This window comes from Cervus elaphus, chromosome 28, assembly GCF_910594005.1.
Source record: "Cervus elaphus chromosome 28, mCerEla1.1, whole genome shotgun sequence".
NCBI classification, from domain to species: domain Eukaryota; kingdom Metazoa; phylum Chordata; class Mammalia; order Artiodactyla; family Cervidae; genus Cervus; species Cervus elaphus.
In genome coordinates, this window is record NC_057842.1 from 30,464,848 (window position 1) to 30,487,837 (window position 22,990).

General features: G+C 36.0%; 1 protein-coding gene and 1 non-coding gene across 2 annotated transcripts in view; one reads left to right on the forward strand and one right to left on the reverse strand.

Annotated features, from left to right (window-relative positions):
• LOC122685288 (triadin-like) overlaps nucleotides 1-22,990 on the forward strand; it is a 132,143-nt gene that overhangs the window by 38,161 nt on the left and 70,992 nt on the right. The window contains exon 2 of the mRNA XM_043889891.1: nucleotides 18,773-18,982. Coding sequence (XP_043745826.1) covers nucleotides 18,773-18,982 — 210 coding nt within the window. The remainder of the gene's footprint in view (nucleotides 1-18,772; nucleotides 18,983-22,990) is intronic.
• Nucleotides 12,644-12,752, reverse strand: LOC122685662. Its single transcript, XR_006338512.1, has one exon. It is a non-coding gene; the product is annotated as a U6 spliceosomal RNA (small nuclear RNA).

The following is a 22,990-nucleotide window of genomic DNA, read 5'->3' on the forward strand; positions in this document are numbered from 1 at the left end:
CTGGAGGAGGGCATGGCAACCCACTCCAGGATTCTTGACTGGAGAATCCTGTGGACAGAGGAACCTGGTGGGCTACAGTCCATAGGGTCACAAAGAGTCGGACACGACTGAAGTGACCTAGCACGCACAGAGCATATAGACGGAAGGGCTGAGTGATGGTAGCCGGGGTTGCCTGAGACTCGGTGTGTGCAATTCTTTGTGCTCATGCCTTTTGTCAATGTTAGGGTTAGGTCTTGGTAGATAACAGAGCCTCAAGGGTAGAGATAACAGTAATATGACCTGTTGGTTTTCTGTCATCCGCTTGAAAACCCTTTTAATGCACTTAGGACTTTGCTGTTGGTCACATTCCTTCCATGGCACTTGCTGAGCACTGTGGTTTTCCTTGAAGAGTATCACTTTTTCACCCTCAGCTGGTCTTGATCATTGTAGGGGTGGGACTTGACTTACATTTTCAGAGACTTGTAGGTAGGTGCAGTGACGCCCACGAGGTCCCTTAGTCACTGCTCCATCCCAGTCTTCTGCTGTTGACCTGTGGCATATTCTTTGTCTTTTTAAAAAAATATGACCTGACAAATCCTTTCTAATTACTCTCTCCCGTCAGAAGAACCAAAGCCATCTTTAAAAGAAGACTAAAAGAATATCTGAGTGCTTTTTAGTTTCTCATTTAGGTTTGTAAATCTATTTATGGAAAATCCACTTAACAGCTATTCAGTCTTTCATGTGGATCCATTGCAGAACCAATTGATTTTGTCCCATTCACCAGTGACTTTATAGATCATAGAATCTGAGGCATGCATGACTATAGAAAGGGCCATATGAAAAATAATAAAATTCTATCTCTTAAGTGTCACCTCAATAATGAGTATTTTTTAAAGAAAAAAACTTCTATTCATAAGGTCTGTGAGAAGTACAAATGAACAGTAGAATAAATTAATAAATGATTTCATTAAAATGTTCTGCATTACATAATCAGGACAAATTTTATAGATTATTTTCAATTTCAATTTCATGAGAATCAATTTGTAGGACACCAGGGAATGTTTCTATTCTGCTCTAAACATTTTTGTAGTACTGTGGAGGCAATGGATTCAAAAATTGTCTTTTTTATGAATGAGGAATTATGGTTCTCACAGACTGTTTACCTTAACATTGTTTCTATATTACAGAGGCATATTTTGGGCTGGTATCATATTCTAGACTTATTTTTCTAGCTTGTTTGTTTTAGGCTTCCCAATTATTAGTCTGTCTTGTTAGAGAATGAAATCTGATCATTTGGCAACTGAGAATTCCTTAGGATTGACAGATAAATTGAAAAGTTTGTTTCTTTTTTAAATATGAAAGATATGTTATCTAAATAACTAAAAAAAGTTCAGATTGACTTTTTGACATTTCACATTATGAATTTTAAATTGTTTCTTAACCTAAAAGGATTTCCTGTAGTGTAAGTATTGAGGCTAGTATTGGGTTGGCCAATAAGTTAGTTTGTTATTTTTCTTTTCAACCTTATGAAAACCTCAAATAAGCTTTTTGGCCAATCCAGTGGATTTTGTTGAGTAAATTTTCTTAGGATCAATCAGCAAATATTATAGCCAGGATTTTACTCTGCATAATTGTGTTTATGCTTTAGGCATTTTTTAATTATTAAAATTTTTTTTCTTTTTCTTGGATTAGTGAAAGAAGCATTCTTTGAAGAAACATTTTTACTGTAAATATTTTAACTTAGCTACAATTAAGCTTTTTATGATGTTATAATTAAATTAAACAAAGGCTATAACCTATAATAAATTTTTATCTGAAACACCCATAAATGTTGATTCCTTTGGCTAAAAGTAAAATGTGTCATCTTTATTTGCATTAAAGTTTATGGATTAAAGGAAAATGAATAGAATTATTTAACTGCTAAATATCTAGTTAAAGTGCTTCACTCAAAATGCCAGCAAATTTGGAAAGCTCAGCAGTGGCCACAGCACTGGAAAAGGTCAATTTTCACTCCAATCTAAAAGAAAGGCAATGCCAAAGAATGTTCAAACTACCATACAATTGTACTCATTTCACATGCTAGCAAGATAGTGCTCAAAATTCTTCAAGCTAGGCTTCAACTTAAAGTAGGCTTAAAACGCAACATTCTAAAACTAAGATCATGGCATCTGGTCCCATCACTTCATGGCAATTAGATGGGGAAAGTGGCAAATTTTATTTTCATTTTCTTGGACTCCAAAATCACAGTAGTTGGTGACTGCAGCCACAAAATTAAAAGATGCTTCTTGGAAGAAAAGATATCACAAACCTAGAGAGCATATTTAAAAGCAGAGATATCACTTTGCCAACAAAGTTCGGCATAGTCAGGGCTATGGTCTTTCCAGTAATCGTGTACAGATTTGAGAGTTGGACCATAAAGAAGGCTGAGTGCTGAAGAAATGATGCTTTTGAACTGTGGTGCCTGGAGAAGACTCTTGAGAATCCCTTGGACAGCTAGGAGATCAAACCAGTCATTCCTAAAGGAAATCATCCCTGAATATTTACTGGAAGGACTGATGCTGAAGCTGAAGCTCCAATAACTTTGGCTACTTGATGTGAAGAGCTGACTCACTGACAAAGACTTGATGCTGGGAAGGAATGAAAGGAGGAGGAGAAGGGGGCAACAGAGGATGAGATGGTTGGATGGCATCACTGACTCCATGGACCTGTTTGAGCAAACTCTGGGAGACAGTGATGGACAGGGAAGTCTTGCTTACTGTGGTTCACGGGATCACAAACAGTCGGATATGACTTGGCGACTGAATGGCAAAGACATTTGGTTCAAAGGATCTAGTATTTCAATTTAGTGAAAAATGAATAATTTGGACAAGTAGTGGCCTTATTGTAATTACCTTGGGTTTTGATAGTCTATCATTTCATTAAAATATGTTGATGGCATATGTCTGCCTAACCTACTATGTTTGTGTTTAGCTGTGCATACAAATGTTTAAATACACACACATACATATATTTGTTTTTTTAATTTAACATTTCTCTAACAGAGAGAAAGTAATCAAGAGCATTATTTCCAGAAGTAATTACTTGAATAATTTCAGTTACCTTTGGAAGCCAAATGCTCTTTATGAGTCACTGTGGCTTCTGAAATGACTGAGTTTTATTCCGGGAAATAACACACACACACACACACACACACACACACGCACACACCCAGAAAATCTGGCTTGTGTGGTTGTCTTTCATTTCCCTGGAGCAGAGATGCTTTATAAGCCTAAAGCAACATAATTATGATCAGTTTTAGGACTAGAGTGTTAACAGTTACGATTTTCTTATGAAAATTGCCTTAGCAAAATTTTTTTTATGATCTGATTCTTTTTACAATCTCTGGAGTCTTTTATAGGAGGCACATTTCCGCAGAACTAAGATGCAGAAAAGATTTGATGCCATCTTTGAAGAACCTCCTCTAATACTGAATCAAAGGGCTTAATATTCATATTTGAATATTTAATGCATTTCCCCTTTTGTTATAACATTACAAGGGAAAGTGATTTTTATGCAAGAAAAATGATCCCTAAATTGTTTCTCATTTCTCTTCTCCTCTAAGATGGAGAGAGACATTGGATGGCAAGAATCTTGTAGAGCACAACGGTGGAGCTATGTTCCTCCAGCTAAAGCTACTTAGTAGTTTCTAAAAACACATGCTATGGGGCAACCACAATTTTATAAAGCTTATTTTACCGAATTTGCTATGCCTTGGTAATACTAATGCAGCTGCAATGGTTGGATAAGCTTAGTCAAATAAAGCCTATAAAAATGCTCAATCCATAGAAATAACTGCTCTGAGTGATCTAATGTCAGAAATATGGGTCTGTCAATAGTAAAATCCTATTCAGATAAGCTTTTCAAATGATAGGTTAGGGAATTTCACCATTCTGTATAATACTGACAGACCCAACACATTGTGGTAACCCTGGATTAACTCTGAGGAAAGTGGCCCTTCTCTCCCAGTCCTTAACATGAATACCAAAGTCAAGTCTGTGTGTGCATGCTAAGCTGCTTCAGTCCTGTCCAGGTCTTTGTGACCCTGGGGACTGTAGCCTTCCAGGCTCCTCTGTCCATGGGATTCTCTAATCAAGAGTACTGGAGTGTGTTGCCATGGCCTCCTCCAGGGGATCTTCCTGACCCAGGAATCAAACCTGCGTCTCTTAATCTCCTACAATGGCAGGCAGATTCTTTACCACTAGTACCACCTGGGAAGCCCACCCAACAGTAAATACCAAGTAGATTCTTAGAGAATAATGGCCTAGTTTTCCATTTATTTCTTACTCCTTGAGGTGCTGAGGATATAATTTTATCTTCAGAATACAGAGTAAAATGACTGCTCTTCTGCTCGATAAAAACTGAAATGTAGATAGGTGTGAAGGGGCTAAAAGGAAAAAGTTAATCCATTCATCATTTTGTTTATCTCTTTGCTTTCTCATATTTTTTGTATCAGAATTTTAATTGCCAAGAGAAAAAGTCTTTTTATTAGTTGCCAATGAGTGGCATCCTCCTTCCATACAATTTAAGATCAATTTTAAGTCTATTTGGACAAATGATTCAGAGAGTGAAATGTTAGAGACTAAGCGATACATAATACTTGAAAGCTCTGATAATGAGTAGTCTTCAGAAAAGACTCCAAAGAGTCTTTAACTCTTCAACTGGTTCTCTTTAACGCCTCTGTTTCCGTTTCCTTTCATATCATATGTGCAGCTTAATCAGCTGTTTCTAAAACCCTATAAGTTCCCTAGAAGATTTGTATAAAGTATTGTTTGTGTTTACCTAATTGCTTGCATTTTTCAAATATGGGCATGGATACCTTAATGTTCCTTTCAGAAATACATAAAAGAGCTTCAAGCTCATTTGAAAGTCCTTTGAAAAGCACAGGAAGCTGATTTTTTCCCTATAGAGTGGATGATTTTTAAAAAAAATCCACAGCAAATCTTCACTCTCTAATAAATTTTTCAGACTGTATTTTATTCATAATATGTGTTTTTCTTCATGGGGTATATGGACTCAGTTCAGAAAGATGACAGTTTGGGCTAGGTTATTCTGATTGGTTCTAAACCTATCAAATAGCTTAATGAAGATTTGGGTTCAAGTTAAACAAAATACAATATCGTATTATAATGGTGTCCAATTCTAAGCACACATTTTTTTTCTCACAAAATTTAAGTATTTTACTTCACTCAATATTAAAAAATTCTAAACAGAGAAAATGAATAAAGAAAATGGTACATGTATATAGTGGGCTATTAGTCAGCCATAAAGAAGGAAATAAGATAATTTGTAGCAATGTGAATGGACCTAGAGATTGTCATGCTGAATAAAGTAAGTCAAAGGGGAAAAGCCAAATATCATATGATATCACTTATATATAGAATCTAAAGAAATGGTACAAGAGAACTTATTTACTTGGTTTCCATGGTGTAGTGGTTATGACATTCCCCTAACATGGGAAAGTTTCCCCCATTTGAAACCATGCAGAAACAGAAGGGTATTTTTGGGATTCCCTAGTGGTTCAAATGGTGAAGAACCTGCCTGCAATGCAGGAGACCCGGGTTCAATCCCTGGGTTGGGAAGATCCCCTGGAGAAGAAAATGGACCTACTCCAGTATTCTTGCCTGGAGAATTCTGTGAATAGAGGAGCCTGGTGACGAACTTATTTACAAAACATAAATAGAGTCACAGGTGTAGAAAACACACTTACGGTTACCAGGGGGGAAAGAACAAGGAGGAGGGAGAGAGAAACTGGGAGATTGGGGTTGATCAATAGACACTACAATATATAAAATCGATAGCTAAGAATGACCTATTGTATAGCGTAGGAAACGCTTCTCAATACTTAGTAGTGACTGGTATGGAAAAAGAATCTAAAAAAGAGTGGATATATGTATAGGTATAGTTGATTCAGTTCACTGTACAGCAGAAACTAATGCATTTTAAATCAACTGTACTCCAATTAAAACTTAAAAAAAAAATCTGTGTCTGCTTTTAATCCAAATATGGCAATAGCATTAATTCTGGAGTGACCATAGACAGTGTCAGTTTATATTACTAATAATTACAGATGCATGAAAACAATGGTACATCATTGTAATTTTTATTTATTTTAAAAGCCCCTGAGGTACTCAATAAAATCAGTTATGTCCCTACTTAATGATTATATACTCTAAAATATCCTTAACCATATACATGCACATATGAAAGTTTTATGCTATTGAATTATCACTACTTTTCCAACCAGTGGATACAAATTTCCTTATAAATAGAAAACACAGGTTTACTTTTATTTATATTTGTGTGGTGTGAGCCTAGTTGCTTCAGCTGTGTCTGACTCTTTGTGATCCTGTGGTCTGTAGCCCACCAGGCTCTTCTGTCTGTGGGATTCTCCAGGCAAAAATACTGGAGTGAGTTGCCATGTCCTCCTCCAGGGGATCTTCCCCACCCGGGGATGGAACCTGTGTCTTTTGTGTGTCCTGCATTAGCAGGCAGGTTCTTTACCACTAGTGCCACCTGGGAAGCCCTTATTTATATATAAGTATGTCAAAAATGTGGACTTCCATCGTAGCCCCGTCGGTAAAGAACCTGCCTGCAATGCAGGAGACCCGGGTTCAATCCCTGGGTCGGGAGGATCCTTTGGAGAAGGAAATGGCAACCCACTCCAGTATTCTTGCATAGAGAATCCCATGGACAGAGAAGCTTGGCAGCCTACAGTCCATGGAGTCAAAAGAGTTAGTCACAACTTAGAGACTAAAGCAACACCATGTCAAAAATAGGGCTTCCCTGGTGGCTCAGATGATAAAGAATTCACCCACAATGCAGGAGACCTGATCCCTGGGTCAAGACAATCCTCTGGAGAAGGGAATGGCTACCTACTTCAGTATTCTTCCCTGGAGAAATCCATGGATAGAGGAGCCAGACGACAGGTCACAAAGAGTCGGACATGACTGTGACTAACATTAACTATGTCAAAAATAAACCAGGTTGATTCATGAAACAATTGCCTAAAAATTCACTCAGAGAAGTAAACTTGAAAGTATTGCATTTCTTCAAAGAACTTGAAAGTTCTTGCATTTCCTTAAGTTTCCTGAAAGTAGGTGATGCAGTGTGAAAAACCAATCGTTTTTATATGACTATAGTTTTAAGCAGTAGCATTCCTTGAAGTCATTATTATTATTACAGAGTACCTTCAAATGAAAAAAGTATAAATATGCTGTGTGCTCTTTTGGGTCAGGGAGGACTGTTACACTCTCTTAATGGAAAGAAAATAAAAGCTATTGTGACACCACATTGGTAGGATTCAGACTCCTCTGAGGTAAAAGCAGCTGGAGATGATTAATTCTTATAGAAGAGTTGATTTCCATGAAAATTTAAGAAAAATAAAGTAAAAAACACACATTTGAGTCAACAAGTTGTGGAAAGTTAGTGATGTTGAAGCATTGAATTTAGGATTTTTTCCCAAATTGAAATAGTAGGTTCATTACTCAGTCCTTTTCTCTTTCAAGGGGTTTGTAATTCAATGCCAGTGGGGCTCTTTAGCAGGAAAATTTCCGGAGCTAGGTAAAGCATTTCAATTATATTTGGCACAGGAAGAAAACATGTCAACCCAAACATAAAATACTAGAAGATTAATTTCTCAAAAGAACTAAATATAGCTCATGGATCTTATGTCTATTCTATTTAAATCATATTTGCTAGGAACCAGTGTCTAATATTTCTTTGCCTAAAATTGAATCCACAGAATTTGGGAGATTTTCTGTCAATCCTGTATTCAAACTTCAAACTGAGAAAATCAGACACCAAAATGACTTATCTTCTTGCATAAGAATTTCTGGGCTCATGAAGTCAGGATGGGTTATTTTCCTGAAATGAATCTGACTGAATCTCTCAAAATCATTGCCATGAAAAAGTCACATCGTGGTTCTTGTTGATTAATTTCCATCACTAAGCTTTTCCACTGACATTTTGATTTGGGTTACTTGGGCATGTACTGGTAGTATGGGGCCATGGCCTTGATTGAAAGATATAGCTCTATTAAAATAGCTTTGTCTATTAAGCTTAATTATATTAACATTTGTTTGAGTAATTTTTAAATAATCGAACAGAAACTTGCAGGCTATGGACTGAATTGTGTCCCCCATGTTCACATGTTGAAGCCCTATTTATTCCTCAGTGTGATGATACTTGGAGATAAGGTGTTTGGAGGTAATTAGATTTAGGTTAAGTCATAGAGGTAGAGCCCTTATAATGAAATTAGTTCCCTTATATAGTGAGACAGTATAGAGCTTGCAGAGCTCTCTCTGCCATGTGAGCACCCAGTGAGAAGGCCGTAATCTGCAAGCCAGCAAGAGAGTCCTCCCCAGAAACTAACCAGGCTGGCACCCTGATTTAAGACTTCCAGCCTCCAAAACTATGAGAAAAGCAATTTCTGTTGTTTAAGGCACCCAGCCTGTGGTATTGTGTGATGATCCCTAACTGACTAGGAAAATGCACCGTCACGTATTTGTAACTTGATCCTCAGCACTTTTAGTCATCTGCACACTTATTCTGCCTAATCTGCTTGTAGAAACCTCTCCCAGATGTTTTACCTTTTGGAGATTTAACAACCTTAATAATGTTTTAATTGCCTCATTGGAAAGGAGTGTCTCTTCTTAATTATTGTCATTATTTAGTAAATAAAAGCTTTTTTAGTCAAGGAAATTGAACATCTTTTTCTCTGCCCCACTCATGTGTCCTCCTCTGTGGAAGCCTTAATTAATTATTTTGACCAACTAAACTTGCCACTTCTTTTGAAATGCACCCTGAACAATTTTTTTTAACTTTAATTTTTTTTGTTCTATACAATTTTACTTTCCATTTACAACCCTCACAAAATATTGGCTATTTTCCTTGCATTGCATAAAACAACTTGGAGCCTATCTTACACCCAGTACTTTGTGCTTCCCATCCTTTTATTCCTCTCCCCCTCTCCCCACTAGTAACCACTAGTTTGTTCTCTATATCTTTAAATCTTCTTTTATGTTATATTCATTAGTTTGTTGTATTTTTAGATTTTGTGTATAACTTACATCATACAGTATTTATCTTTCTCTGTATGAATTATTTCACTTAGAATAATACTCTTCAAGCCCCACCTATGTTGCTGCATGCTGCAAAATTTCTGAATAGACATGCTTTTACTTCTATCAGTAAACATATATCTTAATTCAACATTGTCTCATGTCATAAAAATATATTTTGGTTTATATTTATTTCTGGATCAAAATTGTCAGAAATAAAACCCACTGGCCCAAACCCAGAGAATGGACTTGAAGACACTAGGTGCAGTAGGAAGCAAGGCTTTAATGATGGTCTTGCAAGATCGGGTGTCTGGTGAGCAGGCACAACCAGTGTCGTTACAACAAGCAATTTTGTCTCCTAGCGTGCAGTTGCCTCCCCCAGTTCCTCATTGGCTGAGTACTATGGGGTGAACAGTCTTCTAGGATGTTGCCTAGATTTATTCCCTCCCTCCTCCGTGTTTCCTCCTTTCCTGTGCACCTATCCCTTCTTAGGTTTTGCATTCATCCATAGAATGAATCTGCGTGAAACCCTATTCCTGTTCTTCTGTTTTGAACTCACCAATAGAATGAACCCGCATGAAAATCCTAGGCATCCCACCCTCCCTTTGTTTGCCCAGACTTTCCAGTTTTCTAATCCTTACAAACACTACATACATCAGTAAGCTGTTAGGCAAGTTTGGCTGGTAGTAATTTTTCCGCTCAAAGCCAAAAACCCTTGAAAATGGACCACTTTAAGTTTTTTTTTATTTCTTATAAATTCATTGCATCCTGCAGATCATTCTAGCTGTAGAAATAGATGCTATTTATCATGACATTTTCTTTAGTTGATTTTCTTTAGCAAAATTTATGAATTTTTTCATACTAAATAAGTATTTATTGCAGCCACACTGTGTAAAATAAGTGCTGTGCTAAGGTCTATGAAAGGGTAAATGACTTGCTTCCAACCTGGAACTTTGCTGAAAACAGAAGAAAAACTAAAGAAGAGTTGGGATAATTTCATCCATGTATTGTGTTAATAAAAAATGTTATAGAATTGTAAATAAGAACAGTAGTGTTCACTTAATAAGATCAGGGGAATATCATTATGGAGTTGAGATTTGAGGCAATTTTTGAAAGAGAATTTGGCTTTGAAGAGTGGAATTTCACCAGAATTGAAAGAGACACATGTACCCCAATGTTCATTGCAGCACTGTTTACAATAACTAGGATGTGGGAGCAATCTAGATGTCCATCAGCAGATGAATGGATAAGAAAGCTGTGGTACATATACACAATGGAATATTAGTCAGTTATTAAAAAGAATGAATTTGAATCAGTTCTAATGAGGTGGATGAAACTGGAGCCTATTAGACAGAGTGAAGTAAGTCAGAAAGAGAAACACCAATACAGTATACTAACGCATATATATTGAATTTAGAAAGACAGTAACAAAGACCCTATATGCAAGACAGCAAAAGAGACACAGATGTAAAGAACAGACTCTTGGACTCTGTGGGATAAGGCAAGGGTGGGATGATTTGAGAGAATAGCCATGAAACATGTATATTACCATATGTAAAATAAATGACCAGTGCAAGTTGGATGCATGAAGCAGAGCAGTCAAAGCCAGTGCTCTCAGACAACCCAGAGGGATGGGGTGGGGAGGGAGGTGGGAGAGGGGTTCAGAATAGGGGGGACACATGTGCACCCATAGCCAATTCATGTCGATTTATGGCAAAAATTGCCTCAATATTATAAAGTAATTAGCTTCCAATTAAAATAAATGAATTTAAAAGAAAAAGAGTGGAGTTTCTATTTTTAAAAAAAAATAGAAATAAAAAAGGAATTAATCAGAAATCCTTACCCACTTTAGATTGGTAAAACAATGTATTTTAAGTTCAGTACATTTTCAGAAAGTGAATTCTAGTTATGCACTTATCATTGGTTTTCACCTTTAAATTCAACTCGCTATTTGTCAGAAAACAGGTTTTCTGAATGGAGAGGAACTGCTGTGTTGAAAAAGAAAAGTTCAAAAGGTAGGGGAAAAATAGGCTTACTGGTGCCAATACAAGAAGAGACATCTATTACCTGGCAGTAAAGAGTATGGGGAGGTGAGCTAGCAGGTCACAGCGAGAGGTCACTGCCCAGGGAGAGAGATCCTGCCTCTCACCCAGAACACAAGGGAGTTCTTCCTAGAAAGAACACTTTAATATTAAAATTTGACCTTGACCAGAACACCTCATTTCTTTAGGACCATAATAGCACAACCACTTAAAAAATAAGAGTGAGATTTGAGGTTTTCTTTCAGAAATGATTTAAGAAAAAAAGAAAAGCTAGATATTTAGATCATTCTGACTGATCATCACTCCTTATGACACAAACAAATGAAGGAAAATAATTATTTACATTCCTAGCAGAAGCAAAACCATCAATCAGAATTCCTGATGACTGGTAATGTGGACTCAACCAAATTAAAAGAGTTTATATATTCTCATATAACTGGAAAGTCCAGCGATCAATCTGGCTCTAAACATAGCTGGCACCATGAACCCACATGGCAGTGTCTGGACTCTGCCTGTTTCCATCTAGCAGCGGACTTCAACTGGTGGGCTAGAGAGCGACTGGCAGATCCTACCAGCTTGGCAACCCCAGCAGAAAGAGTGTCCTCCATCAGTTCCATGAAAAATGAGGTTTCTGATTGCCTCATCCCTTCACAGTCCTGGGCAAGATGAAATACTCTGATGGCCAGGCTTGTCTTAAAGGCCCATTGCTATGGCTGAGGGAGGGTTCATTTTCTAATCTCAGCCCTGGAAAAATAAATTCACTTGCAGGAAGAGTGGAGGCAGTGGGTAGGTAGGAAGGAGTGGTAGATAATATAAAATAGAGGTGTGTATCTCTCCATCTCCCAGGTGGTGTAGGTAGCCAAATCATCCTCTGAAATATTATAATAATCACATGCCCCAGATCTGGGGGAAAAGATGGCAATTTAGGACTTCCATTGAAATTGGCAGGGGGTCAGTTTCTGGTTTATGACAAAAGCAGTTTTTACCTTGAAAGAATACATAGTTTCTTTTAAAGTGCTTAGAATTTACATTCTTCTAAAAATTATGTTAAATTACTACTCATGGCTTACTGATATTACACACACATATATATATATCAATGAGAATATCTAGGATTATTTTGATAAAGATTGTTTTTGTGAATTGTCATGATTTTTCTTGCCCTCAAAAATCCATTTTCATTCAATTTATATATATAAGAAGAAGCATGATTTAGATGTTACAGATCTCTATGCATATGATACATAGACATTTTCATTGTAGTATAGTTGATTTATTAATACAATGTTGTGTTAATTTCAGGTGTACAACAAAATGATTCAGTTATACATATATATACATATATAATTTCTTTTTTAGATTATTTTCTTATATAGGGTCATCACAGAATATTGAGTGGAGTACCCAGTGCTATATAATAGGCTCTTATTCGTTATCTATTTTATATATATAGTGTGTGTCCATCCCAGGCTTCTGATTTATCACTCCCTGACACATTTCCCCTTTGATAACCATGTTTGTTATCAAGATTGGATTTATTTATTTATTTATTTTTTGTCATCCTTGCACAGGGGCCATGCTAATCTTCTCTGTATCATTCCAATTTTAGTATATGTGCTGCCGAAGCGAGCACTCAAGATTGGATTTATACATATAGACATTCTTCAAACACTAGGATTAATAAAATATAAAAGTTAAAAAATGTATAAATCTTCACTCTTCAACTTTCTTTGCTTAAGGATCTTTTCAATAGAGTTTCTCCAAAATTGTTACTTACGTGCATGTTTTCTGGAACACTGAAAAATATAGTAAAGGTCATTCTTGTAATTGGGAATTACATTCTTAATATAATTTTGAAATGACATTTTTTTTCTTGGATAGTATATACTCCCCCTGTCTTCTGTGCTCTCTAATTTTTGAAGAAAAAATTTAGTGTTAGAATTTTCCAAAAACCACATCTCACAATTAAATGTGAATTCATAATTAATGCTTTTATAAAGTGGATATGCAATATTTTATTTATACCATTCTAGAGTATGGGCGTCTTTCTTGAGCATCCTGGAAAAGTGCATTGCTACTGTCCCAGAGGAGTAATAATGGTCAAGTGTGCATGGCGGTTTCCTCATCTGATTAACAAGGCATGAGGAGGTTAAGTGAGTTCTTTCAGAAGGCTTGTGATTTATTCTTCAATGCATAACCTGTCTGTGAAGCTGGTCTTTGGAACCACTACATAGACAGCCCCTAATTTTATTTTATAGAGCAGAGTCTCTTGGCCCTCCAGCCAGAGCCCCACTTCCTTTGAAGCTGATTCTGGCTATCTGGCAATCAAAGTAATTTGTATGAAATAAAAAGGAAAGGAATGGAAAAGTAGTCATGGAAAATAGTCATTTACCTTACTGCTCTGCTTCAGTTGTGAGACACCAACTTTCAAGAAGCATCACCCATGTCAAATTACTCAGTAATATTTACCTCTCATTTTTTTCTGCCGTATCAATAACTAGCTCTTGTCATCTTCAAAGTGCTTCTCAAACATTAAATAATCTCAGATTACACACTCTGTTCTTTTCATTTATCTTGACCAGCTGTCAGAGAAGGCAATTTATTTCCCCTCAATTTTATTCCTCTTGGCTGTACATGTGTGTGGCTTCTGTAAATAAATGTGAATGGAAATTGAAAGGTACAAGCTAGTGTGTTTCCGTAACAAAGGCAACACATAATTTTCCTTAAACAAAATAACCTTCAGATTACTTTCAAATTGCTTATGGTTTTGTTGTTGGATACTCAGAATATGTTTTCATCACTTTTTAATCTTAATTCTTAAGTAGAACTTATGAAGATGTGAAGATAAAAGAAATCAAAAAGATTTTAAAAATTGCTTAGTGTTAACTTTATTTTTTATTTATTTAAAATATCATACCATAATTGTTTAGGCAGTACTGTAAGGTGAAATAATATTTAGAATATACATTAAAAGCAGTTCTTAAAGCATTTAAAAGTCCTATTTTAACTCTAAACTTGCATTACTTCCTGAATTTATAGTTTCTCATTTTTTTCTGATAAAAAGGAGAAAATGTATAAATTCTTACTATATTAAAATTTTCTGTCTTCTAAAACTGTGACCAGGGTTCAACTAATTATGTATCAAATTTCAGTAAGTTATTCATTCAGTTTCAAGCTACCAAGCAGCTGTGTACTACATTGTCTGCAGAAATACTCTCTAATACACAGTTCACTGAAGTGAATCTGAAGAGCAAAAGCAATTCTTCCCATGTTCTTTATGTAGCTGTAGTAGAAAGCCTTCTGAGGTTAAAAATTGGGAGATTAGCAACATATCAGCTTTCAGGTGGGCCTCTCCTAAACACTTACAATTCACTTATTCTCCAGAAAATCATTATTCCAAAGATTTGATTCACTTGTAGCCCCACTTGAGTCTTAAATCGCATTTCAAAGCACTTCTAACATTCATCCATTTTCAGAACTGCCATTTAAAAGTGATGGGAATTTGGCACCAAAATCAATGAGAGGATATGATATGAGCTCTTTCTAATTTTTTCTTCTTTGAACACCATCTCAAGTACAGTCTGTGAAATCTGTTTTTTAAAGTTATTTTTCCATCTTGGTATCATTTCAACTAAATTGAGTTCTTGAGTTTGAGATATGTATTCACATAGTTTTTCAGAGAAGGAGATTCATTGTTACTATTGTTAATTTATACCTAAAGTTGTTTTAAAATTTTAATTAAATGTTTTTACTGCTGATGTTTCTCATCAGCTTTTTACTCTTAAAAATGTATGCCTAGATTTACCAGTGTCATCTCAAAATAGTTGCGCTAGTTATGTCTGTTTATTATTGTTATTTAGTCGCTAAGTCATGTCCTACTATTTGTAACCCCATGGACTGGAGTCCACCAGACTCCTCTGTCCATGGGATTTCCCAGGCAAGAATCCTGGATTGCCCTTTCTTTCTCCAAGTGTTTGTTATTAATGCCTACTAATATATGTATGGGCTTCCCTGGTGGCTCAGAGGTTAAAGCGTCTGACTGCAATGCAAGAGACCTGAGGTCGATCCCTGGGTTGGGAAGATCCCCTGGAGAAAGAAATGGCAACCCACTCCAGTATTCTTAAGCCTGGTGGGCTACAGTCCACGGGTCCCAAAGAGTCGGACACAACTGAGCGACTTCACTTTCACTTTCAATGTATGTATACACTTGAATGTGTTTGATTTTCTTTCCCCTAGTCACTCTAGATTTTATGTCATTTATTTTATTTTTTTTTAATATATAGGGGAGGTAATTACCATTTTATGGGTAAAGAAACAAAAGCGTAAAACTTTATTAACTAGAATACTTAATTTTGCATGTGGTATTTTCATTTCTTCCATCAACTAATTGTCTTATGAACTGGATTTATACTTTAAGTATCTGGTGTACACATCTGTATGAGTGTTCAAGCTTTATTTTTGTACTTTTAAAGAATTCAGTTACACTCATAATTTTCGTACTATAACAAAAGTGACTATTTTTATTGATCATCTCTCTTAATTTTGTTAATAGGGTAAAACAGCATCCATTAATATGAATCAATTAAAGTACATGTTCCTTTTTTCCTATATTAAAAAAATATATTGATTAGAAAAGACAGTGAGGGAATTATAACATTCTTTTTTTTTTTCTGGTCCGTTGAAAGTGTCTTAGCCTAATGTATATGCTTATGAAGTGGAAATAAATGTCTGCATTTATTTAGGAGTTAGGCCCTCAACCTTTGCTTCCAAGGTTAATCTTGCACTTTTAGGCCTTCCTTTTAAGGACATTAGTGGTTATAATCCTAGCTGTGGAAATGGTGGTCAGTGTAATGATGATAATAATGAAGATTATTCTAAGAGTAATTCCATCTAGGTGAAGTTTATTTTGTGAAAAATGTCAAAAAAGTTTCTGGTTAGGAATGGAAAAAAAAACTTAAAAAAAATTTTAATGTCAAAGAAGTTTGAAAATTTGCTTTTTAAAAAAAGAAATTGGGAATATAATTTAGAGATAAAATTGAAAATATTTTCCTATGCATATTGAAATATGATTAATCAAAATTTTCAATTTCCTGATATGTAATTCTTTAATTGTTACAGACAGTGTAGCTCATATTTAAAGTATATGAAATATGTTGTTAAGCTGTGATGTTGGCAAAAATATTTGGATTGTTAGAAGTGTTTTTTCTCCTTAGTGCTTAGGCATTTACTTCATTCACATTTGTGTAATTTCTGGTTGGTCTTCAATTGTTCTTAAATAAAACATGATGTATTTATTTCAAATTATCTCTATGTTTCCTCTTGAGATAACTTTCTATGAGTAAAGTTTATCGATATAATCATATATGCCTGCTCTACACTGAGGGGCAACTTTCTGGGCATGCAAAGGCAGCAACTTTACAGGAGAAACATGAGTTACAAAATTTTTAAATGTTTATACATAAAAATATCATTATATATGGAATTTAGAAAGATGGTAACGATAACCCTATATGCAAAACAGAAAAAGAGACACAGAAATACAGAACAGACTTTTGAACTCTGTGGGAGAAGGTGAGGGTGGGATGTTTCAAAAGAACAGCATGTATACTATCTATGGTGAAACAGATCACCAGCCCAGGTGGGATGCATGAGACAAGTGCTCCGGCCTGGTGCACTGGGAAGACCCAGAGGAATCGGGTGGAGAGGGAGGTGGGAGGGGGGATCGGGATGGGGAATAAGTGTAAATCTATGGCTGATTCATATCAATGTATGACAAAACCCACTGAAATGTTGTGAAGTAATTAGCCTCCAACTAATAAAAAAATTAAAAAAAAAAAATAAAATAAAATACAAGAAAAAAAAAAAAAAGAAAAGGTAAACAGTTGAAGGAAAAAAATTGTAACGTAAGTTTAAAGATTTAAAGTAGTACTATCCTATAAGTGTGTATTTATTTTTAAACATGCATGTATACATGCCTGCATACATGTAAGTACATATAAGTATAGACACATGCATATATGTATATGTACATTTGTTGTTGCTTTAATCATGAAATCGTGTCCCACTCTTTTGCGACCCTATGGACTAAAGCCAGTCAGGCTCCTCTGTCCATTGGATCGTCCAGGCAAGATTACTAGAGGGAGTTGCCATGCTCTCCTCCAGGGGATCTTCCTGACCCAGGGGTTGAGTCTATGTCTCCTGCATTGAATTATTTACCACTGAGTCACCAGGGAAACCTATATATGTACATATACATATATATTAAACAAAATACTTACATATACATTATATATATGTACATATGAACACAATTTAATAAACCACCAAAAGGAGCTTTCTAGAAAAATGAACAAAAAAGTCACAAGATAAGAAATATAAATGAAGAATAAACATATAAAAAGCTTATCTCTAATAATCAAAGAATTGCCAATGAAGTTAAATTATCCTACTATGTGATTACACATATTTTGAACACTGGTAATACCCAGGGTTGTCAAGGATAAGGAAACAGACCACTGGCATATACAATTTTCTAAAATAGACTTTCAAATATATGCATATATTCTCAAAAGATATAAAAGTAATTATTTTATTTGCCCAGAAATTCTATGTTCAGAAAATTCTCCTAACAGAAAAATCATTAATAAGTGCTGAGAAAACTTGTGCCATGTTCCAGGATAGAATGCTGTTTGACCAAGTGATGCATAGCCACAGAATGACATGCATGTAGCCACTTACGTGGTGTTTCATGGAATACATGCAGCAAGAAAACATGTTTATTATATATCGCCTAGTAAAAAAATAATGGAGAGTATGATGATGACTTGTCAGGAACAAATAAAACATGTTTATGTATTTATTTGCATGTGCTGAAAAGTAGGTATAATTAGAACAATATGTCAACAGTTGTTTTGAGGTGCTGAGAACACAAATCAACTATTGTTTAATAAAGAATCCACATAATTATCTATTTATTTTGCTATTTTTTATATTTTTGAATTTTCAGTCATAAATGTGTAGACTTTTAAGAGCAAGTATAAAAAGTTTTTGGATATAATAAGATTTTCCAACATTAATCTCTTAGATCTTCTGTGCCTCTTTCACAAATAAAAATGAATGACATCAATAGAGGGTCAATTATGCTGTTAAACCAGGATATCCAAAAGGACTTTCATCCATTTGAACTATTTTATCCCTGATTTTGTTTTTCTCCCAGAGGAGATATTTTGCTTGCATTTAGACCTGACATATGAACCTAAAGAAATGAAAAAGGTATTAAAAAGCAACTTGACCAAAAAAGCCATTGCCCTTGATGGTAGTGGATAAAGGCAGTGGTAAGGGAGATGTAAAAATGATTGAAGGTGATGACAAAGTTTGTGGCCCGGATGGCAGTATTTATGGAACTTAGGAGACTAGGAATGCCGATTATGAGGGCCTATGGGTATCAGAGTGGAGGGTAAATGCTGAGGAAGTAAAAATGTGGTAATGGACAGGGAGTTTGGCCCTACCACTAAGGAGGTGTATTCTGCCATAGAAAGTGCAGTAAAAGAGCTATATATACTTATATGGTCTGTGTTTTGTGAGGGTTTTTTGTCATCAATATTTGATGTGAAATTCTAAACTGTAATTCTCCTTTCTCAAATGTTTGATTAGGAAATGCATCTACAACCACAACTGTGATAGACAGCAAGAATGGATCTGTGCCCAAGTCACCTGGAAAAGTGCTGAAGAGGACAGTCACAGAGGACATAGTGACAACATTCAGCTCCCCAGCAGCCTGGCTTCTGGTCATCGCTCTCATCATCACATGGTCAGCTGTGGCCGTTGTTATGTTTGACTTAGTGGATTACAAAAACTTATCAGGTAAGGTCTGTGAAGTTTGGCTCTTACGTGAAAAGAAGCAGTGTTTTCTCCAGCTGGAGTTTTGCTTCTCTTTGCCCCACAAATAAAGCATCCTACTACAAACATGCTTGAAGGCCACTGAGGCCAGTTCCCATCTTCACCTTTCCTTCTTTTCTTTGTCTATTTTCCTCATAGATCTCAAATGCAGTCTTATTTGAAGAGCTGATCAAAAGCTGAATACTGTAGTCCCATGAGGATAATGATTCCGAAGCATGGTGGTGATGGATATTTGGTTTCGGAATAGGGATTTTATCAACCAATAATAAAGGATAATTTGTAGATCTTATACTTGGTTAGTACTCCTTTATAAAGGAGTAAAGTGTAAGGAGTAACATAAAACTAAACCAAACCAAATAAAGCACTTTTGGATAAATGGAAAATTGTGTAAGTCCCCTCACCATCTGGTTCCAAGCTTCCTTCGCAGGTATTCTCTTTGCTCCTCCCATTGCATGCACACCCAGTCACTCGGTCACTCAGCATACTCAGTCCACCCCATGGACCAGCAAAAGTAGTGGAGTGGGTTGCCATGCCCTCCTCCAGGGGATTTTCCCAACCAGGGATTGCACCCACATCTCCTATGTCTTCTGCATTGGCAGGTGAATTCTTTACTACTGAGCCACCTGAGAAGCCCTTGCTCCTCCCACTAAAATACCCTATTTTGAGTTTTCTAATTATTTGTAATGAGATACTATGACCAGCCATGTGTTTTTATAATTTGAAGTGAAATAGGTATAGCACAGAGCTTCCCAGGTGGTGCTAATAGTAAAGAACCCACCTGCCAATGTAGGAGACATGGGTTCAATCCCTGGGTTGGGAAGATCATCTGTAGGAGTGCGTGGCAACCTACTCCAGTACTCTCGCCTGGAGAATCCCATGGACAGAGGCACCTGGCTGGCTATAGTCAGGGGATCGCATAGAGTCAGACACGACTAAAGTGACTGAGCACATACGCATGCACGAATATCACAAGTAACGAAATTTAGATTTTCACTGTGGCCTATTCAATATCTGAGTATGCTGTTCATCTCTTTGTTCAAGGTCTTTTTGTATTTTTCAAATTATATTTGTTTATTTCCACATCTGCTATGCTCTATTGACTGAGTTCCTTGAGGGAAGGAATCAGTCAGGTGCTCTCTAAGTATTAAATGAATTGATGAATGAGTTTATGCTGATGCCTTTGTATCATAAGCAAAAACATTTCATCAACCCCTTAATGTGCTCGTTCATATTTGCACTGAGCACCCCCCAACCCACCTGTTCTTTCTTTAGTAGGAATGGAATCAGTAGAATGCAGAAACTGTTAAGTTGCATTCTATACACTAAGAGATCCTCTATTTCTCATTATGGTGTTTTGCTTATTCAACAGTTATTATCATCAAGTATCTACTATATGTGCCAGAAAATGACTAAGTAAAATGACTTAGTCATTTAACTAAGTAAAATGACTAAGTAAAAAAAAATTAACTAAGTAAAATGACTAAGCTAGTAGGAGTAAGGGGAAATCATAAAAATATATGCTTGGATTTATTGACATGGAGGTGTGAATGAGTTGACTCTGCCCCCATAGCATTGTAGCTGGGCTAAAGTGAGCATGCGCATCATAAAACAGAGAGACAAGTCCCATGATGTCAACCAAAGCAAAAGGGCTGTTTATATAGAGCCATAAGCATCTGCTTTAAATAGGCAGTTGTTTTGATACTTTGTGTAAGGCAAGCTCTTAAGAGAATATACTGTTAAAATGTGAATAATATAAAGTATGACCTAGAATTTTAAATGAAAATCAGTTGGTTACATTCCTCTAGGAGATTTCATTTCCCTTGAGCCTAATTGACTGTGATATTTCATCCATTCTTTTTTAGAATTTCATTCATTCAAATTTTAGAACCAAATATGGTCATAAAATATAGTTCTTCAATTTTTACAGTAGATGTATTTTAGAATTGAATGTAAATCTAATATTTGTAAAGTTAATATTTTAATAAGTGTACTAAAGAAATTACTGTTGAATTTGTCCTTAATTACTTGATAAAATGAGCAGCTACATGTAATTAGACTTTCAGGTTAGATTATTTGAATGCAAGATACACTTATAGTCCACAGTAGAGCTTCCTTGGACTATTGCAATGAGGAACTATGGATAATGCCTCTGTTACTGGTATTACATTTGATTGGCAAAAAATAACCTCTTTCTTCTTTCGAGAAGTGCTTATTAAGTACATCTTCTTTGCAAAGACTCTTCCTCCAGTTCTCTGTGTTTATTAATGATTTAACCATCTCTCCATTCCCTGCAAAAAGAAACTGGAAGTCATCTTTTCAATCTGCTGGATCACCATACTGTATGCCAGCCAACCTTCACACCCCTCATAAATTTGCTTCCTCCTCGCATGGCCACGGTCTCCATTACTACGCTTTAGACCTTGATTGTCTTTCAAGGGTGCTAGTGCACTTTCTTCTTGCCTGCCTCATCCAGTCTCTCCCGTTTAACATTACCCTTAAGGTATCTTCATAAAACACACATTTCATCATGTATTTTTGCCAAGTACAGATTCCCTGGCATGAAATTCAAGTCCTTGGCTTAGCCCTTTATTTTCATCTTGTGATTCCGCTCACGTGCCCCGTTTGACCTCCCACGGCTCTCACCTGTTTTCTTTGCCTAGGAAAACATGCTCTCTCACTCCTCCCCGCCTCCACTCCTTTCCCCATTCCACGATCCAGTATAGCAGAAAGTGTACGAAAGAGGCTGAGAATGATTACTCTGGTACTGGATTTCCTCACTGTTATTAATATTAAGCCTGATCTTGGAACTTTCTAGCTGTTGTGATGTGAGAAAAGTTGCTTAGAATTTCTTTGCTTCTGTTTCATCATCTAAACAGTGGGGATAATATAAGTTCCTAGACAATAAGATTATTAAGGAAATCATTATAAATGAATTTATTTGTGGAGTGTTTAGAACAGAACCTGGTTTATCACAAAGTACTGTATACATTTTAATATCACTAGTAAGAGATTCATTCCTCTTTTCTTGAAGGATGGATTCATCCCTTTTTTGCTAAACGTTTCCGGATTTCCTAGGAAAAATTCGCTGTGCCATGCTTTCCTTTTCTTAGTCCCTTATGGGCACTTGCATTATCAGCAGCTAACACATTGTGTTATTAGTATCTGTTTACTTGTCCATCTCATTCAGAAACTTAAACTTATTCAAGGAAGAAACTCTCTTATTCATCTCTGTACATGAGTGTCTGTCACATAGCATATTTTCTGCTGTATATTGCTTAAAGGAATGAATAATGCTGATATTTTGATTTTGAAATAATTCCTTAATTATGAAGAAATAAACATTTATAATAAAAATTTTATTAAAGCTGGATGGCTTTTGAGCAACTTTAAAAATTAATAAGTAATTTAATTTTTAAGTAGTTTTAATTTGACAAAATTTTGTGTGTGTTAGTCGTTCAGTTGCATCGTACTCTTTGCTACCCCATGGACAATAGCCCACCAGAGTCCTCTATCCGTAGAATTTTCTAGGCAAGGGTACTGGAGTGGATTGCCATTTTCTTCTTCTTCAGATTTTGGGACTTCCCTATAGCTCAGTTGGTAAAGAATCTGCCTGCAATGCAGGAGACCAGAATTCGATCCCTGGGTCAGGAAGATACCGTGGAGAAGGAAATGGCAACCTAATCTAGTATTCTTGCCAGGAGAATGCATGGACAGAGGAGCCTGGTGGGCTACAAATTTAACAAAATTAGAATAAGAAAATTAAATATGTTTATAAGATGAAATGATACTTGTCATATTTTGTAATAGTCATCTATGGCTGCATAGTAAAGTAAGAGGTTTAAAGAATAATAACTCACCTTACACAGTTTCTGTAGGTCAGGAATTTGGGGATGGCTTAGGTGGGTGGTTCTGATGTAGGGTATATCTGAGGTTGCTATGAAAATGTTGGCTGTGATTGCAGACATCTGAAAT